We start from the raw sequence: 27,719 nt of genomic DNA, 5'->3' as shown, positions 1-27,719 counted from the left end.
TTGTGCTGTTTATTTCTCAAACCTTTAATCTGATTGGTTAAGGCGATACACAGTCGCTTGCCCTGTTCACTCAGGTCCCAGATGTTCAGTTTCCCTCTCTGCCCCATTATCTGGATGCACTTTCAGCAACTTGCCACCCAAAAAATGTAATCACCTAACCATGCACGGGTGCCGCTTATGAACTGCTACAGTAAATGATGGCCCTTTATTTTCCAAATATTACCATGTTAAAAGTTTTCATCTCTTTCATTTTTTTCCTTGCCTGTTTCACTGCCGATTTTCTCCTCCCCTTCCCCCCTCCATTTTCAACAGAACTGAGAGGTGATAATTATCAGGAAAGGCTGAACAGACTGGAACTCTTTTTTCCAGAAAAGAGAAGGCTGAGAGGTGAACTGATGGAGGTCTTTAAGGTTTATGAATACAGTAGTCATAGATAAGATGTTTCTGCTTGTGGGAGAGACCAAAATTAGGGGCCATAAATATAAGATAGTCACGGACAAATCCAATAGAGAATTCAGGAGAAACTTCTTGACACAGAGAACAGTTAGATTGTGGAACTTGCTACCACAAGGAGTAGTTGTGATAAATAGCATAGAATGCATTTAAGGAGAAGCTAGATGAGCAGATAAGGGAGAGAGGAAGAGAAGGATATGCTGATAAAGTTAGATGAAGAGGGGTGGGAGGAGGCTTCTGTGGAACATAAACACTGGTATAAACAAGTTGGTCTGAATGGTCTGTTTCTGTGCTGAAGATTTGATCGTTGTCAGTTTCACAGGTTACAGCTGCAGACATCGGGAACAGTCATTTCCCAACAGACTCGGGGTTCTCCAGGGGGCTTTTTAAAATAAAGCTCAGAACTCACCGTAAAACCCCGAGTCTGTTGGGAAACGGCTGTTCCTGATGACAGCAACTGTCACCTGTGAAACTGACAACAATCTTTTTTTGAAAGAACTGTCTTTTAAAAGAACTTTAAAAGAGCGTTCCATTCTCTGCAACTGTGTGAGAGAGAGGGAGAGTCATAGAATTATACAGCACAGAAACAGGCCCTTCAGCCCATCGTGTCGGTGGCCAGCCATCAAGCACCTCTCTATTCTAATCCCATTTTCCAGCACTTGTATGCCTTGTATGCTATGGTGTTTCAAGTGCTCATCTAGATACTTCTTAAATTTTGTGAGGGTTCCTGCCTCTATCGCCCCTTCAAGCAGTGTGTTCCAGATTCCAACCACCCTCTGGCTGAAATTTTTTTCCCCTCAAATCCCCTCTAAACCTCCTGCCCCTTACCTTAAATTATTGACCCCTCCGCTAAGGGAAAATGTTTCTTCCTATTGACCCTATCTATGCCCCTCATAATTTTGTATACCCCAATCAGGTCTCCCCTCGGCCTTCTCTGCTCTAAGGAAAACAACCCCAGCCTATCCAGTCTCTCTTCATAGCTGAAATGCTCCAGCCAAGGCAACATTCTGGTGAATCACCTCTGCACCCTCTCCAGTGAAATCATATCCTTCCTATAGTGTGGTGACCAGAACTGTACACAGTACTCCAGCTGTGGCCAAACTAGAGTTTTATGCAGCTCCATCATAACCTCCCTGCTCTTATATTCTATGCCGCAGCTAATAAAGGCAAGTATTCCATATGCCTTCCTAATCACCTTGTCTACCTGTGCTGTTGCCTTCAGTGATCTATGGACAAGGACACCAAGGTCCCTCTGACCTTCTGTACTTCCTAGGGTCCTACCACCCATTGTACATTACCTTGCCTTGTTAGTCCTCCCAAAATGCATCACCTCACACTTCTCAGGATTAAATTCCATTTGCCACAGCTCCGTCCATCTTACCAGCCCATCTATATTGTCCTGTAATCTAAGGCTTTCCAACTCACCATTTACCACACTACCAATTTTCGTGTCATCTGCGAACTTACTGATCATACCTCCTATATTCGTGTCTAAATCATTAATGTACACTACAAACAGCAAGGGTCCCAGCACCGATGCCTGCGGTACACGACTGGTCACAGGCTTCCACTCGCAAAAACAACCCTCGACCATTATCCTCTGCCTCCTGCCACTAAGACAATAATGGATCCAATTTGCCAAATTGCCCTGGATCCCATGGGCTCTTACCTTCTTAATCAATCTCCCATGCAGAACCTTATCAAAAGCCTTACTGAAGTCCATGTAGACTACATCAACTGCTTTACCCTCATCTACACATCTAGCATCTAGTCACCTCGTCGAAAAATTCAATCAAATTTGTTAGATATGATCTCCCCTTGACAAAGCCATGCTGACTATCCCTGATCAATCCCTGCCTCTCCAAATGGAGATTAATCCTGGCCCTCAGAATTTTTTCCAATAGTTTCCCTACCACTGATGTTAGACTCACTGGCCTGTAATTACCTGGTTTATCCCTGCTACCCTTCTTGAATAATGGTACCACATTCGCTGTCCTCCAGTCCTCTGGCACCTCTCCTGTGGCCAGAGAGGATTTGAAAATTTGTGTCAGAGTCCCTGCAATCTCCTCTCTTGGCTCACATAACAGCCTGGGATACACCTCATCTGGGCCTGGAGATTTATCCACTTTTAAGCCCACTAAAACTGCTAATACCTCCTCCCTTTCAGTGCTAATTTGTTCCAGTATATCACAATCCCCCTCTCTGATTTCTACACCTATATCTTCCTTCTCCAGAGTGAACATAGATGAAATGTCATAATTTAAAACCTCACCTACGTCCTCTGGCTCCACACACAGATTTCCACTTTGGTCCTTAATGGGCACTACTCTTTCCCTGGTTATCCTCTTGCCCTTAATATATTTATAAGACGCCTTGGGATTTTCCTTTATCTTGCCCACCAGTGTTTTTTCATGCCCTCTCTTCGCTCTCCTAATTACTTTTTTAAGTACCTCCCTACACTTTCTATACTCCTCTAGGGCCTCTGCTGTTCTCAGCCCCCCAAATTTGCCATAAGCCTCCTTTTTTCTTTATCCAATCCTCTATAGCCCTTGACATCCAGGGTTCCCTGGACTTGTTGGTCCGACCCTTCACCTTTACGGGAACATGTTGGCCCTGAACTTTCACTATTTCCTTTTTGAATGAGTCCCACTGGTCTGATGTAGACTTTCCTACAAGTAGCTGCTCCCTTTGGCCAGATCCTATTTTGTCACATTGAAATTGGCCTTCCCCCAATTCAGTACCTTTATTTCTGGTCCATCTTTGTCCTTTTCCATAATTACCTTGAATCTTACAGAGTTATGGTCACTATCTCCAAAATGCTCCCCCACTGACACGTCTATCTCTTATCTGCCTTCATTCCCTAGGATTAGGTCCAGTACCACCCCTTCTCTGACTTTCTATATGCTGGCTCAAAAAGATCTCCTGTATGCACTTGAAAAATTCCACCCCCTTTCAGCCTTTTGCATTAAGACTATCCCAGTTAATGTTGGGGAAGTTGAAATCCCCTACTATTATTACCTTATTATTTTTACACCTCTCTGAGATTTGCCTACATATCTGCTCCTCTATCTCTCCCTGACTGTTTGGGGGTCTATAATACACTCCCAGCCAACTGTTTGCCCCCTTTCTGTTTTTAAGTTCTACCCATATGGCCTCATTTGAGGAACCTTCTAAGATATCATCCCTCCTTACTGCAGTAATTGACTCCTTGGTCAATAGTGCTATGCCACTTCCTCTTTTACACCCCCCACCCCCCCGTCACGCCTCAAAATTCTATATTCTGGAATACTGAGCTGCCAGTCCTGCCCTTTCCTCAACCATGTCTCTATGATAGCAATATCATATTCCCATGTGTTGATCAACACCCTCAATCATCTGCCTTACTTGTAAGACTCCTTGCGTTAAAATAGATGTAATCCAGCCTTGCATTATTCACGTGCCTTAACAAGTCTATATTTGCTCTGCCTTCCAGACTGACTTAATTTCTCTTCTATATTTGACTGTGCATCACCCCCTACTGTACCTCCACTCTGTATCCCATACCCCTGCCAAATGAGTTTAAACCACCCCCACCAACCCCCCCCCCCCCACCCCCCCCACCCCCAAAGCAACAAGATTCCCACAGCACTCGCAAACCTCCCAGCAAGGATGTTGGTCCCTTGAGAGCTGGAGGGAGAGGGTGGAACAGAGAGAGAGAGGGGACAGAGAGAGAGACAGTGGGACAGAGAGCGCGGGAACACTGAGTGGAGAACACTGGAGGCACATGGGGTATGAGATACAGAGAAAGGGGGTGGAGAGAGACAGAGAGAGTGGGGAGAAGGAGACAGAGAGAGGGGGTAGAGGGAGACAGAGAGGATGGTAGAGGGAGACGGTGGGGAGAGAGTACTTACAGCACAGAAGGAGGCCGTTCTGTCCATCGAGCCCATGCCGGCTCTCCACAGAGCTATGGAGTCAGTCCCACTCCCTGACTCAATTCCCATAGCCCTGCAAGTCTATTTCTCTCAGGTGGCCATCCAACTTCCTCTTGAAGTAATTGATCGTCTCTTGTGATCAGTGAGTTCCAGGAAATTACCACCCGCTGCGTAAAAGAAGTGCTTCCCCCTGCATCTTTTGCACAAAACTTTCAATCTGTGTCCCCTAGTCTGAGAGGAGAGGGGGAGGGAAGAGAGAAGGAGACACACACACAGAGCATGGGGAGAGGGGGAAGAGAGATCAAGGTCTCTCCTGAAAGGTGGACATCTATCCAGAATACTCTGCATCACTACATCAGGTGTATGGGCAGTGCTTGACTGCTTATTAAATCAAAAAACAATTCCAGTTATGTTCCAAAATCAGTTTTCAATATAGTGACGAGAAAGTAAGTTAATAAATTAGTCTTCTCATTTAAAGCTTCTTCACAAAGATGCACATTTGTTGTTGTTTTTATCAGTAAGAGAAATTTTTAATGCCTTTATCTTTCAAAAGTTGCTCACTGGCCCCTAGGGCCGAGCAAGAATAGCAATGCGGCCCTCCGCCCGAAAAGGTTGGACAACTCTGATGTAGGTTGCCTTTAAATTCCTTTACCAAATGTCTATTGTTAAGGTGCAAGTCTCAACAATGAATGTCCTCCACAGGCTAATCAACCACGTAAGTGTCAGTGGAGAGAAGATTGTAAACAATTGGCTCCCAGGCTGCCTCTGAATTTCAATGCAGAAGCAAAAAACCAAAAGATTAATGTAGATATGCAGAAACCTCTCTGCATAATATTTAGGATTATGTGGTGATTCAAATCAGTACAGTACAGCTACAACACTGGCATCTACCCTGCAATGTGGAGAATTGCCCAGGTATGTCCTGTATATAAAAAGCAGGACAAGTCCAACCCGGCCAATTACTGCCCCATCAGTTTATTCTCAATCATCAGTAAAGTGATGGAAGGTGTCATCAACAGTACCATCAAGCGGCACTTGCTTAGCAATAACCTGCTCTGTGACGCTCAGTTTGGGCTCAGCCAGGGCCACTCAGCTTCTGACCTCAATACAGCCTTGGTTCAAACATGGACAAAAGAGCTGAACTCAAGAGGTGAGGTGAGAGTGACTGCCCTTGACATCAAGGCAGCATTTGACTGAGTATGGCATCAAGGAGCTCCAGCAAAACTGAAGTCAATGGGAATCAGGGGGAAAACTCTCTGCTGGTTGGAGCAAAGGAAGATGGTTGTGATTGTTGGAAGTCAATCATCTGAGCTCCAGCACATCACTGCCGGAGTTCCTCAGGGTAGTGTCCTAGGCCCAACCATCTTCAGCTGCTTCATCAATGACCTTCCTTCAATCATAAGGTCAGAAGTGGGGATGTTCGCTGATGATTGCACAATGTTCAGCACCATTCGCGACTCCTCAGATACTGAAGCAGTCCGTGTCGAAATGCAGCAAGAACTGGACAATATCCATGCTTGGGCTGATAAGTGGCAAGTAACATTCGCGCCACACAAGTGCCAGCTAATGACCATCTCCAACAAGAGAGAATCTAACCATCTCCCCTTGACATTCAATGGCATTACCATCGCTGAATCCCCCACTATCAACATCCTAGGGGTTACCGTGGACCAGAAACTGAACTGGAGTAGCCATATAAATACTGTGGCTACAAGAGTAGGTCAGAGGCTAGGAATCCTGTGGCGAGTAACTCACCTCCTGACTCCCCAAAGCCTGTCCACCATCTACAAGGCAGAAGTCAGGAGTGTCATGGAATATTCTCCACTTGCCTGGATGGGTGCAGCGCCAACAACACTCAAGAAGCTCGACACCATCCAGGACAAAGCAGCCCGCTTGATTGGCACACCATCCACAAACATTCACTCCCTCCACCACCGACGCACAGTGGCAGCAGTGTGTACCATCTGCAAGATGCACTGCAGCAACGCACCAAGGCTCCTTAGATAGCACCTTCCAAACCCGCGACCTTTACCAACTAGAAGGACAAGGGCAGCAAATACATGGGAACACCACCACCCGAAAGTTCCCCTCCAAGTCTCACACCATCCTGACGTGGAACTATATCACCGTTCCTTCACTGTCACTGGGTCAAAATCCTGAAACTCCCTTACTAACAGCACTGTGGGTGTACCTACCCCACATGGACTGCAGCGGTTCAAGAAGGCAGCTCACCTCCACCTTCTCAAGGGCAATTAAGGATGGGCAATAAATGCTGGCCTGGCCAGCGACGTCCACATCCCATGAATGAGTTAAAAAAATGAGTAACCATTTCCAGAAAAAGTCATTCTTTAACATGTTCTATGATTTGGTAAGTGGGATTTGAGAAAATTTCTTTCTCTTTCCCAGAATCAACATCACCCAAAACTCAGGCATATGAGACTTATTCAGACTGAATTTCATACTGACAAAACATTATTACTGGCAAACATAACTTATAGACAGATAATTATCAACTATCATCACCCTCACTTACGCATGTGTCATCTGGCCCCTTGCCAAAATGTATGTGAGAGTGCAGTTTAAAATAGGACCCTCTTCTCTGCAAGATAAGCAAGCAAAACTAACATATTTGAAAATGTGGTCAAGGGGCCATTGTAAAGTCACCTCCTCTATCTAAGCATCATTCTGAATAAAGTGTTAATTTACTCAGTGTCTGTCTAAGTTGTCAGAAGCTTCGACATATTGGTGTTAAGTAAACCTAAGAGACCTAAGTGAATGTAAGATAGAAATGTTTAGGGCAGTTCACAGTTGGATGAGTTAAATCTTCACTACTACAGGTTGAGATGACTGTTGCCAGGAAGTCAAATAGTTACCAGAGAATGTCAAGGGTTAGAAGATATCATGGCCTCAATCATAACTGCAACCCCCGCCACCACAATGGGTGGGAAAGGGTCAGAGGTTAAGTTATCAGGATCCAGCAACGTGGCCCCATTTATGTCCCTTGATACCTTGAAGTGCAGAAATCAGTCCACAGATGAAGTTCCTGTTAAAGGCAGGTGGTGGCCTAAAGACACCATTAGCTGGTGACTTAAATTTCACAGTAAATGAAGAAGCTGTTGGCTTGTTAAAGTAAGTGGTTCTTTTAGCGCTCCTTGTGGGCAGGAGTTCTGCCAATCAAGAAAGCCTTCATCCTCCCCCAGCCCCGATCGCCAGCCTGCACTTAGCCCTTCCAATCTCTAGCAACTGCCCAGGCCTCCCAGTCTCCAGCCTCTGCCCAGTCCTCCCAATCATCAGCCTCTGCCCAGTCCTCCCAATCACCAGACTCCGCCCAGTCCTCCTAATCACCAGCCTCTGCCCAGTCCTCCTAATCACCAGACTCTGCCCAGTCCACCCAATCACCAGACTCTGCCCAGTCCTCCTAATCACCAGCCTCTGCCCAGTCCTCCCAATCACCAGACTCTGTCCAGTCCTCCCAATCACCAGACTGTCCAGTCCTCCCAATCACCAGCCTCTGCCAAGTCCTCCTTAACTCCAGCCTCTGCCCAGTCCTCCCAATCACCAGACTGCCCAGTCCTCCCAATCACCAGACTCTGCCCTGTCTTCCTAATCACCAGCCTCTGTCCAGTCCTCCTTAACGCCAGCCTCTGCCCAGTCCTTCCAATCACCAGCCTCTGCCCAGTCCTTCCAAGCACCAGACTCTGCCCAGCCATCCCAATCACCAGCCTTTGCCCAGTCCTCCCAATCACCAGTCACTGCCCAGTCCTTCCAATCACCAGCCTCTGCCCAGTCCTCCTAATCACCAGCCTCTGCTCAGTCCTCCTAATCACCAGCCTCTGCCCAGTCCTCCTAATCACCAGCCTCTGCCCAGTCCTCCTAATCACCAGACTCTGCCCAGTCCTCCTTAACTCCAGCATCTGCCCAGTCCTCCTTAACTCCAGCCTCTGCCCAGTCCTCCCAATCACAAGCCTCTGCCCAGTCCTCCCAATCACCAGACTCTGCCCAGTCCTCCTCATCACCAGACTCTACCCAGCCCTTCCAATCACCAGACTCTGCCCAGTCCTCCTAATCACCAGACTCTACCCAGCCCTTCCAATCACCAGACTCTGCCCAGTCCTCCTAATCACCAGACTCTGCCCAGTCCTCCTAATCACCAGACTCTGCCCAGTCCTCCTAATCACCAGACTCTACCCAGCCCTTCCAATCACCAGACTCTGCCCAGTCCTCCTAATCACCAGACTCTACCCAGCCCTTCCAATCACCAGACTCTGCCCAGTCCTCCTAATCACCAGACTCTGCCCATCCCTTCCAATCACCAGACTCTGCCCAGTCCTCCCAGTCTCCAGCCTCTGCCCAGTCCTCCCAATCACCAGCCTCTGCCCAGTCCTCCCAATCACCAGACCCCGCCCAGTCCTCCTAATCACCAGCCTCTGTCCAGTCCTCCCAATCACCAGACTCTGCCCAGTCCTCCCAATCACCAGCCTCTGCCCAGTCCTCCCAATCACCAGACTCCGCCCAGTCCTCCTAATCACCAGCCTCTGTCCAGTCCTCCCAATCACCAGACTCTGTCCAGTCCTCCCAATCACCAGCCTCTGCCCAGTCCTCCCAATCACCAGACTCCGCCCAGTCCTCCTAATCACCAGCCTCTGTCCAGTCCACCCAATCACCAGACTCTGCCCAGTCCTCCTAATCACCAGCCTCTGCCCAGTCCTCCCAATCACCAGACTCTGTCCAGTCCTCCCAATCACCAGACTGTCCAGTCCTCCCAATCACCAGCCTCTGCCAAGTCCTCCTTAACTCCAGCCTCTGCCCAGTCCTCCCAATCACCAGACTGCCCAGTCCTCCCAATCACCAGACTCTGCCCTGTCTTCCTAATCACCAGCCTCTGTCCAGTCCTCCTTAACGCCAGCCTCTGCCCAGTCCTTCCAATCACCAGCCTCTGCCCAGTCCTTCCAAGCACCAGACTCTGCCCAGCCCTCCCAATCACCAGCCTCTGCCCAGTCCTCCTAATCACCAGCCTCTGCTCAGTCCTCCTAATCACCAGCCTCTGCCCAGTCCTCCTAATCACCAGCCTCTGCCCAGTCCTCCTAATCACCAGCCTCTGCCCAGTCCTCCCAATCACCAGACTCTGCCCAGTCCTCCTTAACTCCAGCCTCTGCCCAGTCCTCCTTAACTCCAGCCTCTGCCCAGTCCTCCCAATCACAAGCCTCTGCCCAGTCCTCCCAATCACCAGACTCTACCCAGCCCTTCCAATCACCAGACTCTGCCCAGTCCTCCTAATCACCAGACTCTACCCAGCCCTTCCAATCACCAGACTCTGCCCAGTCCTCCTAATCACCAGACTCTGCCCAGTCCTCCTAATCACCAGACTCTGCCCAGTCCTCCTAATCACCAGACTCTACCCAGCCCTTCCAATCACCAGACTCTGCCCAGCCCTCCCAGTCACCAGACTCTGCCCAGTCCTCCTAATCACCAGACTCTACCCAGCCCTTCCAATCACCAGACTCTGCCCAGCCCTCCCAATCACCAGACTCTGCCCAGTCCTCCTAATCACCAGACTCTACCCAGCCCTTCCAATCACCAGACTCTGCCCAGTCCTCCTAATCACCAGACTCTGCCCATCCCTTCCAATCACCAGACTCTGCCCAGTCCTCCTAATCACCAGCCTCTGCCCAGTCCTCCCAATCACCAGACTCCGCCCAGTCCTCCCAATCACCAGACTCCGCCCAGTCCTCCTAATCACCAGCCTCTGCCCAGTCCTCCCAATCACCAGACTCTGCCCAGTCCTCCTAATCACCAGACTCTGCCCAGTCCTCCTAATCACCAGACTCTGCCCAGTCCTTCCAATCACCAGACTCTGCCCAGTCCTCCTAATCACCAGACTCTGCCCAGCCCTTCCAATCACCAGACTCTGCCCAGTCCTCCCAATCACCAGCCTCTGCCCAGTCCTCCTAATCACCAGACTCCGCCCAGTCCTCCTAATCACCAGCCTCTGCCCAGTCCTCCTAATCACCAGCCTCTGCCCAGTCCTCCTAATCACCAGCCTCTGCCCAGTCCTCCCAATCACCAGCCTCTGCCCAGTCCTCCCAATCACCAGCCTCTGCCCAGTCCTCCCAATCACCAGCCTCTGCCAAGTCCTCCTTAACTTCAGCCTCTGCCCAGTCCTCCCAATCACCAGCCTCTGCCCAGTCCTCCCAATCACCAGCCTCTGCCCAGTCCTCCCAATCACCAGACTCCGCCCAGTCCTCCTAATCACCAGCCTCCGCCCAGTCCTCCCAATCACCAGCCTCCGCCCAGTCCTCCCAATCACCAGACTCTGCCCAGTCCTCCCAATCACCAGACTCTGCCCAGTCCTCCCAATCACCAGACTCTGCCCAGTCCTCCCAATCACCAGCCTCTGCCCAGTCCTCCCAATCACCAGACTCTGCCCTGTCTTCCTAATCACCAGCCTCTGTCCAGTCCTTCTTAACGCCAGCCTTTGCCCAGTCCTCCCAATCACCAGCCTCTGCCCAGTCCTTCCAATCACCAGACTCTGCCCAGTCCTCCTAATCACCAGCCTCTGCCCAGTCCTCCTAATCACCAGCCTCTGCACCAGTCCTCCTAATCACCAGCCTCTGCCCAGTCCTCCTTGACTCCAGCATCTGCCCAGTCTGTGCTGATTCTTGCCAGCAAATGTCGATATGGTGATGGGGTCCCAAAAATGTGAGTGTGAAATCTTAATAGTTGGCATTTATGAACCAATACTGTTTCAAGGGACCATTAGGGAAAACAGTGGCAATCTGTGTGGAGCCGGAGGATATAGGTGAGGATTTAAATGATTACTTTTCATCTGTTTTCACTGTGGAGAACAACGATGTATGTGCATAGATCAGGGAGGGGGATGGTGATATACTTGAACATATTAACATTGAAAAGGAGGAACTATTAGATGTTTTAGCGGGCTTAAAGGTGGATAAATCCCCAGGCCCAGATGAGTTGTATCCCAGGCTGCTATGTGAGGTGAGGCAAGGGAAGTGATAGCAGGGGCTCTGACACAAATTTTCAGATCCTCTCTGGCCATGGGAGAGGTGCCAGAAGATTGGAGGACAGCGAATGTGGTACCATTATTCAAGAAGGGTAGCAGGGATAGACCAGGTAATTACAGGCCGGTGAGTCTAACATCAGTGGTAGGGAAACTATTCGAAAAAATTCTGTGTGACAGGATTAATCTCCACTTAGAGAGGCAGGGAATTATCAGGGATAGTCAGCATGGCTTTGTCAGAGGGAGATCGTGTCTAACTAACTTGACTGAATTTTTCGAAGAGGTAACTAGATGTGTAGATGAGGGTAAAGCAGTTGATGTAGTCTACATGGACTTCAGTAAGGCTTCTAATAAGGTCCCACATGGGAGATTGGTTAAGAAGGTAAGAGCCCATGGGATCCAGGGCAATGTGGCAAATTGGATTCAAAATTGGCTTGGTGGCAGGAAACAGAGGGTAATGGTCAAGGGTTGTTTTTGTGAGTGGAAGCCTGTGACCAGTGGTGTACCGCAGGGATCAGTGCTGGGACCCTTGCTGTTTGTAGTGTACTTTAATGGTTTAGATGTGAATATAGGAGGTATGATAAGTAAGTTCGCAGATGACACAAAAATTGGTAATGTGGTAAATAGTGAGGAGGAAAGCCTTAGATTACAGGACAATATAGATGGGCTGGTAAGATGGGCGGAGCAGTGGCAAATGGAATTTAATCCTAAAAAGTGTGAGGTGATGCATTTTGGGAGGACTAACAAGGCAAAGGAATATACAATGGATGGACCCTAGGAAGTACAGAAGGTCAGAGAGACCTTGGTGTACTTGTCCATAGATCACTGAAGGCAGCAGCACAGGTAGATAAGGTGGTTAGGAAGGCATATGGGATACTTGCCTTTATTAGTCGAGGCAAGAATATAAGAGCAAAGAGGTTATGATGGAGCTGTATAAAACACTAGTTAGGCCACAGCTGGAGTACTGTGTACAGTTCTGGGCACCACACTTTCGGAAGAATGTGATTGCACTGGAGAGGGTGCAGAGGTGATTCACCAGGATGTTGCCTGGGCTGGAGCATTTCAGCTATGAAGAGAGACTGAAAAAGCTAGGGTTGTTTTCCTTAGAACAGAGAAGGATGAGGGGGGACATGATTGAGGTATGCAAAATTATGAGGGGCATTGATAGGTTAGATAGGAAGAGACTTTTTCCCTTAGTGGAGGGGTCAATAACCAGGGGGCAAAGATTTAAGGTAAGGGGCAGGAGGTTTAGAGGTGATTTGAGGGAAAAAAACTTTTCAGCCAGAGGGTGGTTGGAATCTGGAATACACTGCCTGAAGTGGTGGTAGAGGCAGGAACCCTCATAACATTTAAGAAGTATTTCGATGAGCACTTGAAACGTCATAGCATACAAGGCTACAGGCCAAGTGCTGGGAAATGGGACTAGAATAGTTAGGTGCTTAATGGCTGGCACAGACATGATGGGCCGAACGGCCTGTTTCTGTGCTGTATAACTCTATGACTATGACTCAAGGCCAAAAGAGGGCTAATTGAGGCTCATTTTGAAGTTGTGCTTCATGAGCTTTCTTTTCTAGATAGCAACTCTGCAGAATTTTTTTTGTTATATATAAAGTTAAACAGAGATTTCACTCAGTAGGCTAATGGCCATTCATGCAGCCTAGTTACTTACTTGATTACATCAAGGGTGCTCCAGAGGGAAAACAAGAGCCAAACAACATGTTTGGACTGCATCTCCTCTTGACTGGTGATGACCACGAAAAGGATTACATTCCTCTCAGTAACCTGGAAATATGAATCAGCAGCATTGACTATAAATATGTAAGCTTTCCACTCATTGAGCTTGCACGTAAGGTTTACACAAATGATCTGGCAACTTGAAATAAGGGCAGTTTTATTCCAGACCTTGTTTTCTATTTGTCACATGTGCACTTGAGAGAAATAAACTTGCAGGGCTACTGGGATAGAGCGGGTAATGGGACTGACTGGATTGCTGTACAGAGAGCTAGCATGGACTCAATGGCCCAAATGGCCTCCTTCTGTGCTGTTACAACTCTATGACATCTGTTTCTCCAGCTACAATGCACAACGTTAATCAGAATGACTGAAAGTGGCTGAAATCTGGAACTGTGGATGAAGATCACTGGAATTCTTCCTAAACTGTGGCAGACCAGACCAGACCATAGACCACACTGTTGTTCAATGTTAGTTTAAAGAATCGGTGATAAATATATAATTTACTTAGAGGAGTTGTTTTTTAATTGACTTGGGCCTGAATTTTAATCACCTGCTGCGCTCTTCGGCGGTGCACTTTCAACTCGGTGGCTTTCCGACACAGTAGTGCAGCCGAGGAGTTCCCGCTATATTATGTGTGAGGGCTCATTTAAATAGTGGGGATGGAGTGGCCGTCCCCAGTGACTTAGAGGGGGCAGCCACCGCGTCCCCAGCAACGGTGTCCGGCGCCACTGTGCGGACACAGGCGCCATTTTTAAACGGCTTTAAGCCCTGAGCAGAAATCTTAATGTTTTAAGGGACCAGGAATTTAATTTTTAATAAAAACAGTAAATTTCACGTAAAAGTGCCACATCCACTCCCTCTCTCCCCCAAAACCATTCTAGACAGTCCCAAACTTTAAACCCCAAACTTTGCACTCTTTGCCCTTCAACCCACCATCCCCACAGCCAATGAAAAATGTTTTCCCTTCTCCTACATCCCTCCCGCCCTGAAAATGTTATTCCTCCCCTCTCCCCACGAGGTTCTCGCCTCGGAAGACCGTGCGGAGTTGCGAAGGCGCGCAAGCTGCACTCGGAGTCAGTAAAATCAGCATGGGACATCCGCCGCCTGCAGTTAAGTTTATTAGCATTTAATTTAGGTTAATTTGAATATGTAGATGAAGGGCCTGCCGCCAGGCAGCGTTTGGAGGGGTGGGGGCTGCACCGAGCTCCCTTGGCCGCCAGTAATATGCGGCGGACCCTTCACGTCATCGCAGGTCGAGGTGGGCCTCTCCCCGCAGCATTTTACCAGCCCCTGCGCCGTGACCCGAGGTGTCAAGGGGCTGGTAAAATTCAGCCCCTGATGTTTGCAAACAAACTTCCAAATGAGCAGCTAGGCAATTATATTGAGGAGTTTTGGTAGAATAGATAAGGAGGAACTGCTTCCACTGGCAGGAGGGTTGGTAACCAGAGGGCACAGATTTAATATAATTGGCAACAGCCAAAAAATATAATTTTTTTATGCAACAAGTTGTTATTTCTGGAATGCGCTACTGAAGGGGCAGTGGAAGCAGATTCAAGAGTAACTTTCAAAAGGCTTTTGGGACTTAAAAGGGAAACAATTTGCAGGGTTATGAGGAAAGAGCAGGGGAGTGAGAGTAAATCAAAGAGCCAACACAAGTGGAGGCATCAAATGCCCTCTTTCTGTGTTAATATTCCATGATTGTATAATACCAAGTAACTGTTGAGGTGCTGCACAACTTACATATTTATTTTTCAAAATCATGATTTACAAAGTTGTCCGATCAAGTGAATCCTGTGGAAAATGCTGAAAGTATTTCAGAAATTCCTTTTCTCATGAAGTCTTACCCAGGCTGCATTTATAACACATACACCTTTAATAAATAAGACTTCAAACCCAAGGAGTCCAAGAGACTGGCTATGAAATTCTTCAAAGTGCCTATCTGAAGACTGTCAGTCAATGGATTTAATAAAGAAACAGAAATCACAAGCTCAAACAAGTCAAGAATGAACTCTGTTTATTTTAGATTATAAAACCTACCTGTAAGAATCGGGGAAGGAATGCGCTCTTTTCAATGCCTGTGAGTATATGGATCAATTCCAGAATTGACACCAATTGGGAGAAACACATCACACCTCCTATGGAATGGTACGTGTCCACCAGGCTGTCTTAAATGGAACCACAAGAAATAAAATAATGTTATTCCCTACTTCCAACAATCAATTACAGCGAAAAATAAACTCCAAAATTGCTGCTCTCACACTTCTCCCATTGCTTGGCTACATTGACAGAGGCCTGTCTACTTTCTCTACCAAGGATTGGTATATATCACAGAGGATCCTGAGGTAGGAAAAGAGCACCAACTACAAAATGTCACATATTATGACGTCGGCTCTGCTGCAGATATCTGCTCAGTTCAGTGGTGTCAGACATTCCTCTATGTGATCTGCCTGTTGACTCCCACTACCGTGTATCTATTATGCATAGTGGGACCCAGGAACGTAGCGACAAGAACCACCCCCACCCCGTGTTCTGAACAAGATCCTCGTGTCTTATCCACATGTAGTCCTTCAATCACTAATAGTGCGCAAAGAATAAATGCAACATTTACTAAAAAAAAAGCCATCTTCCGAGTATTATTTGTTTTAATTTCCTATGCCAATGTGCCTTTGCTCCTGATTTATTCAATAAATTGGTGGCAGCAGGAGTGCCTCTTCCAGCCCTGACATAGTGGATTGAGGCACTGTGACAATTGCCCAATCTGAGATCATTATGCAAACCAGGAAAAATTTTTCAGAATTTGCTCCCAGCTTACTGGGCACATCGACTGTGGAGACTGTCACATCCCAGCCCAGATAGCATTATTGTCAAAGCCCTGGTGGCATGATCAAAACCCACTAAACACTGACACAATGGGCAAGCATGTTGGATTGCATTTTGTCCCTATGGCGGAGGTTCCAATGCCGGGTTGGAAAGCCAGGGGCAACCCTGCCTCGGCCATTTTCGGAGGCCCCAATGGAATTCAATGGCAATCAGGGAGTTAACTGCCAGCCATCGGGCTTCCACCCTTTTAAGGGCAGAGGTCCCACTTCCAACTGCTGCCAATCAGAGGGCCGACAGCTCTTCAGGTCCACCAGCACCACTGGGAGCCACTACTGGATCTGCAACAGGCCTGGACCAGCCAGCATGGAAGAGGATCTGGGATCAAGGTGAGTTTGCGGAGCCTGCTGGGGTCACTCAGGCAGGCCCCGGTGGGTGGGGGGGGGGGATGCAGAGTGTCGGTTGTGAGGGTGGGGTGGGGATCTTTCAGTGAGGGCGGCCCATGCCGCTGGGGGGCCCTCCATGGGCCACAGGGTGCCCAACCAGGAGGGTTCCCCTACCAACCCCGAGCATGCAGGGAGGCCACCAGCTTTTACCTCCCCACATGGTGGAGTCCCTTATTAGACCACTTAGGGGGCTCAACTGGCCTCTGGGTAAAAAGACAGTCCTTGACTTGCTCTGCCCATTGTAAAATTCCAGGGCGTTGGGAAAGTGACTCTAAGAAGAGTTTTCAGTATACAGAACTCTCCCATCTGCTGAATTTAAAGTAAACCATCTAAGGATTCCCTACCTTCAACTGAATTGTCTGCTTTTTCTTTCTCGGAGATCTGTCACTTCCAGGTTCCTCCCTATCCCAAGGCAATCCCGATAGTGTGAATGTTGGAGAGGAGGGGGGCAACTTAAAACAGGCAGAACAGCCCCTTAAAGCAGCATTCAATTTATTTTTGTCTGGGTCTTGGACTGGTTGAAGGGGCTGGAGTTTACAGCCCTCCCCCCCGCTTCCCCCGACATCAGGGGTTGTGGCGGGGGGACCGGAAAATGCCTCCAGGAGAGGCCCGCCATGCTGCCAGACACCAGGAAGGCCTGGCCCCATATTGTCGGCGGTGACGAGGCCTCATGGCAGCCCCCCCGTCGCTCGGCAACAGGAGCCAAATTTACATATTGAAAAAAATGCAAATGAAGGAATTAATGACTTACCCGCTCCCATCATCTGTTCTACTCCGATATTGTTGCCTGTGGCCGGCACTCCCGTGCCTTCGGATCTTCATCCGCAGATCCGAGCCATAACAGTGGTAGGGAGGGGAGAGCAGGTAGGTATTTCAGTGTGGGAGTGGGGGAGTGGGGTCAAACTCTTCTGATTGGTGTGGGGGATGGTGGGAAGGGGTAAAGATTAAAGTTTGTGAACTTTGTGGGGGATAGGTCAGGTGCACAAGGTTAAGTATTTTGGAGGGGTAAGGGCAAGGAATTAAATGTATGTTTGTTGTGGGGTGGGGTTGGTGGGAGAGGGTCTAGATCAATAAATTTTAATTTTACAACACATTTCCCTTTAAAATTTAAAATTTCAATTTAGGGCTCAAAGCCCTTTAAAAATGGCGTCGGCGCCTGACACTGTTGCTGGGGACGGACCGTGGCCCCTTCCACGCCATCGAGGGGGAGGGAGGGAGTGGTTTGCTCCGGCTATTTAAATGAGCTACTACGCTGAATATTGCAGTGCCTCCGCGATGTCCAACCCGTGCAGGCGGACCGCCATTTTTGAAGCTCGCCACCTATCTCAGCTGCGAGCTTATAAAATCCAGCCCAAGGTCTTCATCCAGTGAATGCTGGATTGTGTGAATAGAGAGAGGAACCCATAAATGGGCCATCACGGCTCTCCAAGAAAGGTGTCATTGAGCCTTCCACCACTGTTGCAGGGACTAGCACAATTCCTCTCCTGGTGGTCCCTGGGATCAGCGTAGGGTGACGAATGGACCAGATTTGCAGGCCCCATTTTACATTTAGCGGTGTAGTGAAGAAGTATTTGGCAGCCTTCCCACTTGGAGTGGGTTGGATAGAGGGCAGGATTTTCTCACTTTGGGGCAGGATAAAGGAGGAAAGTCCAGGCCAAGCAATCATTGCTTTAATATTCACAAACTAACCAACAATTAAGCCCTGATATTAATGGGAAGCTGAAAAGGTTTCAGGGGAGCCCATAATTGGGTGAAGAACCCGGTAGAACCGGGGAAGTTGTAACCTTGCCGATTTTAAGGGAAGACCTCATTAAAATTATGTTGGGCTGCCTTCCAACACCCCGCCAGATAAATTGACAGCTTTGTCGGCAGGCAGAGGGAGAATGAGCGGCAGGAGGCCAGAACCAGGGACCTGTATGAACAATCCCCTACACTCGGAAGGGTGACTCAGTTTCATGCCTTCATGGCTTCTTTGTGGGGCCTAGAACAGCAAACCTTTAGCACTTACCTTTGGGAGTCAGGAGCCGGCATTGCCCACCTCGGATCAGCTGTGGGCAGTTGACAGTTCACACCTGCCCCTCACTTCCAGTTAAATTTAATTCAAGCTACTGGGGATGTCATCAGACTCCGATTTTGGAATATTAATCAGGCCACCTTTTAAGGGAAACCTGTCAGTGGCCTGATTTCTGTAGGATCTGATTTCGATCTTTGGCCTCCTTGTCTCGAGAGGCAATGGGTAAGCGCCTGAAGGTGGTCAGTGGTTTGTGAAGCAGCGCCTGGAGTGGCTATAAAGGCCAATTCTAGAGTGACAGACTCTTCCACAGGTGCTGCAGATAAAATTGGTTGTCGGGGCTGTTACACAGTTGGCTCTCCCCTTGCGCTTCTGTCTTTTTTCCTGCCAACTGCTAAGTCTCTTCGACTCGCCACGCTTTAGCCCCGCCTTTATGGTTGCCCGCCAGCTCTGGCGATTGCTGGCAAATGACTCCCACGACTTGCGATCAATGTCACAGGACTTCATGTCGCGTTTGCAGATATCTTTAAAGCGGAGACAAGGACGGCCGGTGGGTCTGATACCAGTGACGAGCTCGCTGTACAATGTGTCCTTGGGGATCCTGCCATCTTCCATGTGGCTCACATGGCCAAGCCATCTCAGGTGCCGTTGGCTTAGTAGGGTGTATATGCTGGGGATGTTGGCCGCCTCGAGGACTTCTGTGTTGGAGATACAGTCCTGCCACCTGATGCCAAGGATACTTCGGAGGCAGTGAAGATGGAATGAATTGAGACGTCGCTCTTGGCTGACGTACGTTGTCCAGGCCTCGCTGCCGTAGAGCAAGGTACTGAGGACACAGACTTGATACACTTGGACTTTTGTGTCCTGTGTCAGTGCGCCATTTTCCCACACTCTCTTGGCCAGTCTAGACATTGCAGAGGAAGCCTTTCCCATGTGCTTGTTGAATTCTGCATCGAGAGACAGGTTACTGGTGATAGTTGAGCCTAGGTAGGTGAACTCTTGAACCTCTTCCAGAGTGTGGTCGCCGATATTTATGGATGGGGCATTTCTGACGTCCTGTCCCATGATGTTCGTTTTCTTGAGGCTGATGGTTCGACCAAATTCGGTACAGGCAGCCACAATCCTGTCGATGAGTCTCTGCAGACACTCTTCAGTGTGAGATGTTAATGCAGCATCGTCAGCAAAAAGGAGTTCCCTGATGAGGACTTTCCGTACTTTGGTCTTCGTTTTTAGACGAGCAAGGTTGAACAACCTGCCACCTGATCTTGTGTGGAGGAAAATTCCTTCTTCTGAAGACTTGAACGCATGTGAGAGCAGCAGGGAGAAGATCCCAAACAGTGTAGGTGCGAGAACACAGCCCTGTTTCATGCCACTCAGGATAGGAAAGGGGTCTGATGAGGCGCCGCTATGCTGAATTGTGCCTTTCATATTGTCATGGAATGTGATGATACTTAGTAGCTTTGGTGGGCATCCAATCTTTTCCAGTAGTCTGAAGAGACCACGTCTGCTGACGAGGTCGAAGGCTTTGGTGAGATCAATGAAAGCAATGTAGAGGGGCATCTGTTGTTCACAGCATTTCTCCTGTAGCTGTATATTCTGTATTCTGTATTTCTGCATATTAAAATTTAAAGGGATGGGAATGGGGTTGGGTTGTGATCGAGTTGCTTGATCATGATATTTTAATCACTGCCCACACTTCTTGGTGGCAGAGGGTCGGAGGAGGAGCAATTAAAATTGAGCCCTTTGAGTCCACCAAGGTGCGCTTGCTCTGATGCAAACGGTTGGTTCTCCAGTGCACTGCATCAGAAAGCTGAAGGGAACAAACTTCAGTCTCATGCATTGACGGACCCAGCAGTACCAAGGGACTGCTCTGGGTATGCTGGTGTCGTACCTTGCACTAAACAGCAGCGATCAGGCTCTGGGACCAGCTATTAATAATCTGGCTGTTTTTGAATGGATAATTAAGTATGCAGCAACTTAAAAAGAACTGGGAGAGAAACACCTCAGAGTTGGCAAAAGGGGTGAACTGAATTTCTAAAATTCTCAAAATATATTTCTAAACTGTTCAAAATGACTCTATCATTGCAAAGATATAACAACACTTTTGTTCCTCAAGTATATCCTAGTCCTGATTTCTCAAAGTTAACAGCAACAGGATGCCCCTCTAACAGTGGGGAGTCAGAAAATGGTGCTCTGCAGCTTACACCCCCCAGCCATGTTTGCTACTTGCCAAGTTCTCTGGACAAGCTTTTCATGAACCAGTAACCTATTCAAATGAGGGGGAGGAACTCCCATCAGGAAAATCCGAATGTTCCACTCCTTGAGCTGCTGGTGAGGGCAAGCCTGCACCATGTGCCAGTTTCTACGGAGACTCCCTTTGAATTTACATCCTGAATTAATGTTCTACAGTTAACAGGCGTAAGTCTTACCTTTTTTGTACCTGCAATGTTCCATGTGTCTGCAAGCAGTTCTTGGGTAAGAATCACGATGGAAAACATTTTTTGAATGTCGTCATTCTTAGTATGTGGGTGTTACTGGCAAGGCCAGCATTTATTGCCCATCCCTAATTACAACTGAATGGCTTACTAGGTCTCTTCAGAGGACAGTTAAGAGCCAAACAGACATAGGCCAGCCTGGGTAAGGACGGTAGCTTCGATTCCCTAAAGGACATTAGTGAACCAGTTGGGTTTTTATGACAATCTAGTAGCTTCATTGTCACCTTTGCTGACACCAACTTTTTTATTTCCAGGTATTTTTTATTAAACTGAATTCAAATTCTCAAACTGCCATGGTGGTATTTGAACTCACATTCTCTGGATTACTAGTCCAGCAACATAAACCTTAAAGACTTGGATTCTTCATTATTTTATACATACACAGTAAGTAGTTTAAAGAGGTTTAGGCCTCAATATTAACTTGGAAGCACGTTAGGAGTGGACAGGATGGTGCGCAGGTGGTTTCCAATGTCACATAATAAACCCGGAAGCAAGTTCAGCATGTCTGTCAGTGACATTTTAACACCGGCACCTCATTGCCATTTTACTTTTGGGTTTGGCATCCAATGGACGGCAGTGGGTGTGATGAGGACTCGCATAATACAATCTCAACTCCAGTATTTAAAGGGAAAATCCACAGATGTCATTTAGAGGACTAGAAACAGAAAGTGCTGGAAATACTCAGCAGGTCTGACAGCATCTGTGGAGAGAGAATCAAAGTTGACTTTTCGATTCGGATATGATCCTTCTTCAGAACTCTTTATGTTTGAAAAGTTTATGAGAAAATATCAATATCTGCATTCAGTATCTGGTCCGTGCAGAAAGCAAACTCAGAAAATAGACATTCCCCAATATTCAATGTGAGAAAATGCTGTTGGGTATCTCCAGTAGGAAAGTATTACCTTCACCAAATGTCAAGAATCTGGCAGTTATGTTTGAAGATATCCACGAGTGTCCACAGAACTGTATCAGATTATATGTGAAAAGATACAAGATCTTCAATCCATATCTGAGAAAAAGGAATAAAAACAATTTTAAGTTGTTTTTAAAATGAGTATTAATATTAATTTAGCAAAATCTTGGACTACAGAATAGAGCCGTGGAGTTGAGGTGATGCTTCTTCGTGCTGGCAGACAATAATGGAGGCATAATAACATTTACAGAAAGTTAAATAGCTCTTTCACAGTCATAAAGAAGGCCTTGTTTTAGCTATTTACTTACAAATGCCATATTATAACAAGATGTCAGGAGCTGACTTTCTACAATTGTACTGGTCTTGGCAATTTTCTAATACCTTTACTCTGGAGCACTGACTAATGAGCGAGCCAAGAACTGGATACACTTGCGATTGTAATTTGAGCTCCTGGCCACTTGTTTGGAAGACCAAAGACTCCATAAGTGGAGCCAATGGTTCATCCTTCAACATCACGTTATCTTCCTCTATTTATAAGAATCCTAGAAACTGGAGATTATTCAGTTGTAGGCCACACTTGCAATAAATCCACATATAAATTGTCTCACCACTTTCAGTTGGCCGCTGCTGTTGTTTCCATGGTGATAACAAGAAAGAGCAACGGCAATGAAAAAGCACCCAATGGAATAGATACAGTGCATTGAAGCTTTCAATAAATATTGAACGTATGTCAATTTATACTATGTTTTGCATATTTTTCAAACAATGTAAATAATTAAAGATTTAACAAAGGATCTATCAAGAAAAGGAATTCCATTCAGTTAAATCACATTTAATTCTTAATGGGTTTGTGATAATTCTCAGTTATTGATTTGCATTATTCAGTAATTTATGCTTTGATTGCATGGGAACTTGTTTTAATGCCATTCTAGGTTTATATGCGTGTTAAGGGAGAACACAGTCTGATGACTGTCTCTATGTCTAGAGTCTGATATTTGAAAATAGTTCTTATCTCTTACTGCCTCAAGATTTCTTTTGTCTGAGTTGCCTGATTTTGACACACTTTCCCATCTGGAATATGTCCGTCCTGTTGAAGCCTGAGAGGATAATTATTCAATGTCTGCGTTATGTCCAGGTGAGCTCAAAGCTGTAAGTTGATTGCTTACAGCTGTGGACCTGTAGCAGTATGAATACATTTCACAACAGTTTAAGAGCAAGGAGAAAATGAAAACTTATACCTTTCTCAAAGAGCCTCCATGACACCAATCATTCATTGTTGAGGCTGTAATTCGGTTAGTACACATACACATTGTTTAGAGCTGTCACAATATGATGAAACCTCCATTGCACCCTGAATGACACACACTTTATAGGGATATTGCACACTATGGGCTGGATTTTACCAGCCGTCTAGGGACAGGCTGGAAGGCAAGGAAGGTAGGGAGAGGGGGTCATAAAATGACAAGAAAAGGCAGCGGGTGGAGCACTTGCCGTGTTCCCACCGCCATGGCATTTTACCAGTGGGTGGGGGTGGGGGGAAGGTCCTCTGTCACGTGGGGATACCATCTGGTGAACCCTGATGACATCCCTGCAGGCTTGGTGGTGGGGTGAGCCTTCCTAATCAGGCAATCTGTGGCCCACAGAGGGCAACCCCACACGGTGGCAACAACCACCCCTGTGGCAACACCACCTGCTCTCACCAACCCTCTGCACCCCACCTCCCTCCATCGCTAGAGCCTACCTAACTGTCCCCGGCGACCCCCAACCCCACTCACCTTGTTGTGGGGGGCGGCATCCATCGCTGTGTCCTCTCAGCTGGGTGCAATCCCAACAGTGGCCACCGATCCCTGTTGCACTGCTGAGACTTTTCCATTCTTTCATGGGCTGAGTATGTCACTGGCAAGGCCAGGATTTGTTACCCATCCCTAATTGCCCTAGACACCTGAGTGGCTTGCTAGGCCATTTCAGAGTGCAGTTAAAAGTCAACCACATTGCTGTGGGTCTGGAGTCATGTGTCGACCAGACCAGGTAAGGAGGGCAGACTTCCTTCCCACAAGGACATTAGTGAACCAGATGGGTTTTTTCCCAACAATCAATGACAGTTTCATGGCACCATTATTGAGACTAGCTTTTTTTAATTCCAGATTTTTATTAATTAATTGAATTTAAATTCCACCAACTGCTGTGGTGGGATTTGAACCTGTGTCCCCAGGCCTCTGGATTACTAGCCTAGTGATAGACTGATGAGCTGCCAGCTCTCCGATTGGCCGGCAGCCCTTGGAGGCGAACTGTCATCCATTAAAGGTACGGGAGTCCCGCCAGCAACTCATTAGTTGCCGGATGGGCCCAAAATGCGGCCGAGGGTCCTGGAAACATCCAAGGCAGGGTTGTCCCCAGCTTTCAGGCCCATTGTTGGGGCCCCCGCTGCCCTAACAAAATTTAGCTTTAAATGTTTACTCATACTAGATCCTAAAATACACAATTTAGAACAAGACGTTAATGAGGCTTGACATGAAAATTGGTTGACCTCTTGCCAGTGACATCAGGCAAGCACTGGGTTGCACTACCCACTGCTCACCTCATGTCTGTCCAAAACTGAAGATCGCAGCATTTGTATTTCTGAGATACAGATAACTACTCTCATGTAATGCTTGTGTCAACCATGACATACACCTGCACTACTGTAAACATAATAAAGTTGCAGATCTAATTTATCAAATTGCTTCATAATCTTCAAAATTTATATTATGATTGCCCTTAATCTTGCGAAACACAAATGTTTCAGTGATTGTTTACTTTATTAAGCAATCAAAATAACATTTATTACAACTGTGAAATGGAACCTTCAAATAAGTTTTTTTTACTACGCACTCCAGTGAACTGCTACAAATAATACTGGAAAATACAAAAACTGCAGTGTAATAGGGGAATCATGACAACTCATTGAACTCTAGCAAGTAGCATGACACCACCTTCTGAGGATAGTTTCTCACCAGTATGATCACAGTAAGGCAGTATGATTGCCTCTGCAACACAGTGAAGTTTAAGTCTAGGACTTCCTAATCTTCGTTTTTAAATGTTTTAGTATTAGCAAACAGCCAACTTTCAACATTTGGACAAAGGTGAACTGAGTTTTGGATACAGGGAAAGAGCAGAGAAATGAGATAACAGTAGAATATTCTGGTCTAGTGCGAATGACAGTGTAGGTATGGACACAGTGCACCAAATGCCCTTATTCTGTGCTTTAATTCCTACATCAGATCAGTACCTGTCTAACTAGGTTAATTGAATCCATTCACTCAAGAGTGCTTAGGTTTGTGAAGGTTTGTTATTGGACTCTTCAAAAATATCCTACAAAACTTTATTCAATTTTCAGGAATTGAACATATTAGAAAAATGGCCATAATTTGTTGTGGCAGGGCATATAAAAACATCTGCTGATATTTGGACTTGCCCTTGCACATTACCTTTTAAAATTTTTGAATGGCAAGTTGGAAACTGTGCATCTGGGACCTGAGTGAACAGGGCAAGCAACTGTATTTCTCCTTAACCAATCAGATTGGAGGACTGACAAATTAACAGCACAAGGGCTGTGAAGGAAGTTAAATTCGAGTGGGCGAATTTAATGTACAATCAGGTACAGAAAGGGAAATAAAGAGATGGAAAGAAAGACTGGATTGTGATAGAGAGAAAAAGAGACAGAAATGAAATGTAAAATAAACATTTTAATTTTAATTTTGACCATTTTTAAATCTCCAACAATTAAAAACTGAAGGAATGAGACTCTAAATAGGTAATAGTTAATTTTCAGGGCCAATAAGATTGATTGGCAGTAATTAACAGTTATCACATCATTAAAATGGTATTTAGACAAGAATGGGCATGACTTAGCTTTCTGTTGCAAGTTTAGTTCATATCTACCATATACAAATGCAGTAACTATAGGACATTCAATGCATCTTAATGGTGAAGCAGTGTGATGTCATTTACTCAAAGCTAATGGTGGAGCAGCACAACACAGTCAGCAACTCTTGAATTTTTGAGTTTAATCATGCATCTGCCCCTCGCTCAAAGTTGCTGTGCCATTTACACATAAATAATAGTGAACGCCAACGGCCTTACCATTACATTGAAAGGAAAATCAGGACCAATATCTCTTTAGTACATAAAGCGATGCCTCTGTTACGAGCAAGCTTAGGGCCTTTATATTTAATCACCTTTGTCATTTCCATTAATGCCATGGAGTATATAGCTCCTTCCCATCTGAAATTCTATCCTTAACTAATGAAACCAAAGTGTTACCATTTCTGGTGTTAAAAATGGCTTAACTATGTGTTCCTGTGCTCTACAGGGCTACACAGCACAGACCCTGGAAAGTATACACTCTCCAACAGCTTGCCCTAGCAAAAGAGAACATCACTTTCAAATGTAAAAGAACAACTGATTTTTCCTTCTGCCTATTTAAAATTCTCTAAACATAAAACATTCTGTCAGATGACGAAACATAAACTTGCTGTCACATGGATATGCACTTGAGATGCTGTTACCTACCGGGCAATGGGCCCAGAGTGGAAGGTGGGATTAGACTGGATAGCACTTTTTCAGCCAGCATAGACATGGTGGGCTGAATGGCCTTCTGTACTGTAAATCTTTCAATGTTTCGATGTTATACTTTTTACGAGGTATAGCAGAGTGATTAGTGGCAGTCTAGACTGCTGCAGCTCGATGATACAAGGGTTAATCACTAACTCATGTTGCTTTAGTATTGTAGCTGAAAGGGAAATTTATGAAATTTCAAATTATACTTCCTCATTCTACTGGTTCCTCTTTACCAGTCTATCAAAAATAACAATAATACAGTTAACAGGCAGCCAAGGAGCACTGCTTGTCTACTATTGAAGTAGACAAGAAATATTCTCCCTAAAGGCCAAAGGTCCAATAGCTGTGAGCAGGCATACCCTGAGGTCATCCAGAGCGTTTTCTGCAGTTTAGTAACTGTTTGCAAATTCCTGGATTGTCTCCAAGGTCAGAATAAACACAATAAAAGTCGAATGGTTTTCTTTCCCTTTACATATTGTTCTGCTTTTGTAACATAGTTTGAAATGTCATATCTGAAGTGTGATCAATTTAAAACTTTTTCGAATTTTTACTATCCATCAATTCTGAAGTGATAACCCAGTAATCTGCCTGTTTTTGTTTTAACTTGTATCATTACTTTATTCTCGCATTGCTAGAGCTTGACCCAGTGTTGTCCCTTCGAAGTCTTTAAATCAAGTTGATGATAACATTACACTTTTTAAATTCATCCTCAGGTTGTGAGTATCTCTGACAAGGCCAGCAGTTATTGCCATCCCTAATTGCCCTTGAGAAGTGGCAAGCTGCTTTCATAAACCACTGCAGTCTATGTGGTGAAAGTACTTCCATAGTGCTGTTAGATAGTGAATTCCAGGCATCGACCCAGTGACAGTGAAGGAACGCCAAAATATTTCCAAGTCAGGATGGTGTGTGACTTGGAAGAGAAATTACAGGTGGTGGTGTTTGTATGTGCCTACTGCCCGTGTCCTTCTAGGTGATAGAGGGGGTAGGTTGACATCAAGGCAGCATTTGACCGAGTATGGCATCAAGGAGCCCTAGCAAAACTGAGCTCAATGGGAATCAGGGGAAAACCCTCCGCTGGCTGGAGTCATACCTAGCGCAAAGGAAGATGGTTGTGGTTGTTGGAGGTCAATCATCTCAGTCCCAGGACATCACTGCAGGAGTTCTTCAGGGTAGTGTCCTAGGCCCAACCATCTTCAGCTGCTTCATCAATGACCTTCCTTCAATCATAAGGTCAGAAGTGGGGATGTTCGCTGATGATTGCATAATATTCAGCACCGTTCGTGACTTCTCAGATACTGAAGCAGTCCGTGTAGAAATGCAGC

The 27,719-nt window shown here is 46.5% G+C and overlaps 1 protein-coding gene across 1 annotated transcript in view; it reads right to left on the bottom strand.

Annotated features, from left to right (window-relative positions):
* Positions 1-27,719, bottom strand: part of hacd4 (3-hydroxyacyl-CoA dehydratase 4) — a 66,178-nt gene that overhangs the window by 10,469 nt on the left and 27,990 nt on the right. Inside the window, exons 2-4 of the mRNA XM_068030257.1 lie at positions 21,788-21,894; positions 15,154-15,281; positions 13,052-13,164 (exon numbers count right to left, since the gene is read on the bottom strand). Of these exons, the coding sequence (XP_067886358.1) occupies positions 13,052-13,164; positions 15,154-15,281; positions 21,788-21,894 (348 nt within the window). The remainder of the gene's footprint in view (positions 1-13,051; positions 13,165-15,153; positions 15,282-21,787; positions 21,895-27,719) is intronic.

Source organism: Heterodontus francisci, chromosome 4, assembly GCF_036365525.1.
Source record: "Heterodontus francisci isolate sHetFra1 chromosome 4, sHetFra1.hap1, whole genome shotgun sequence".
NCBI classification, from domain to species: domain Eukaryota; kingdom Metazoa; phylum Chordata; class Chondrichthyes; order Heterodontiformes; family Heterodontidae; genus Heterodontus; species Heterodontus francisci.
This window is presented reverse-complemented; position numbering and strand designations above follow the sequence as displayed.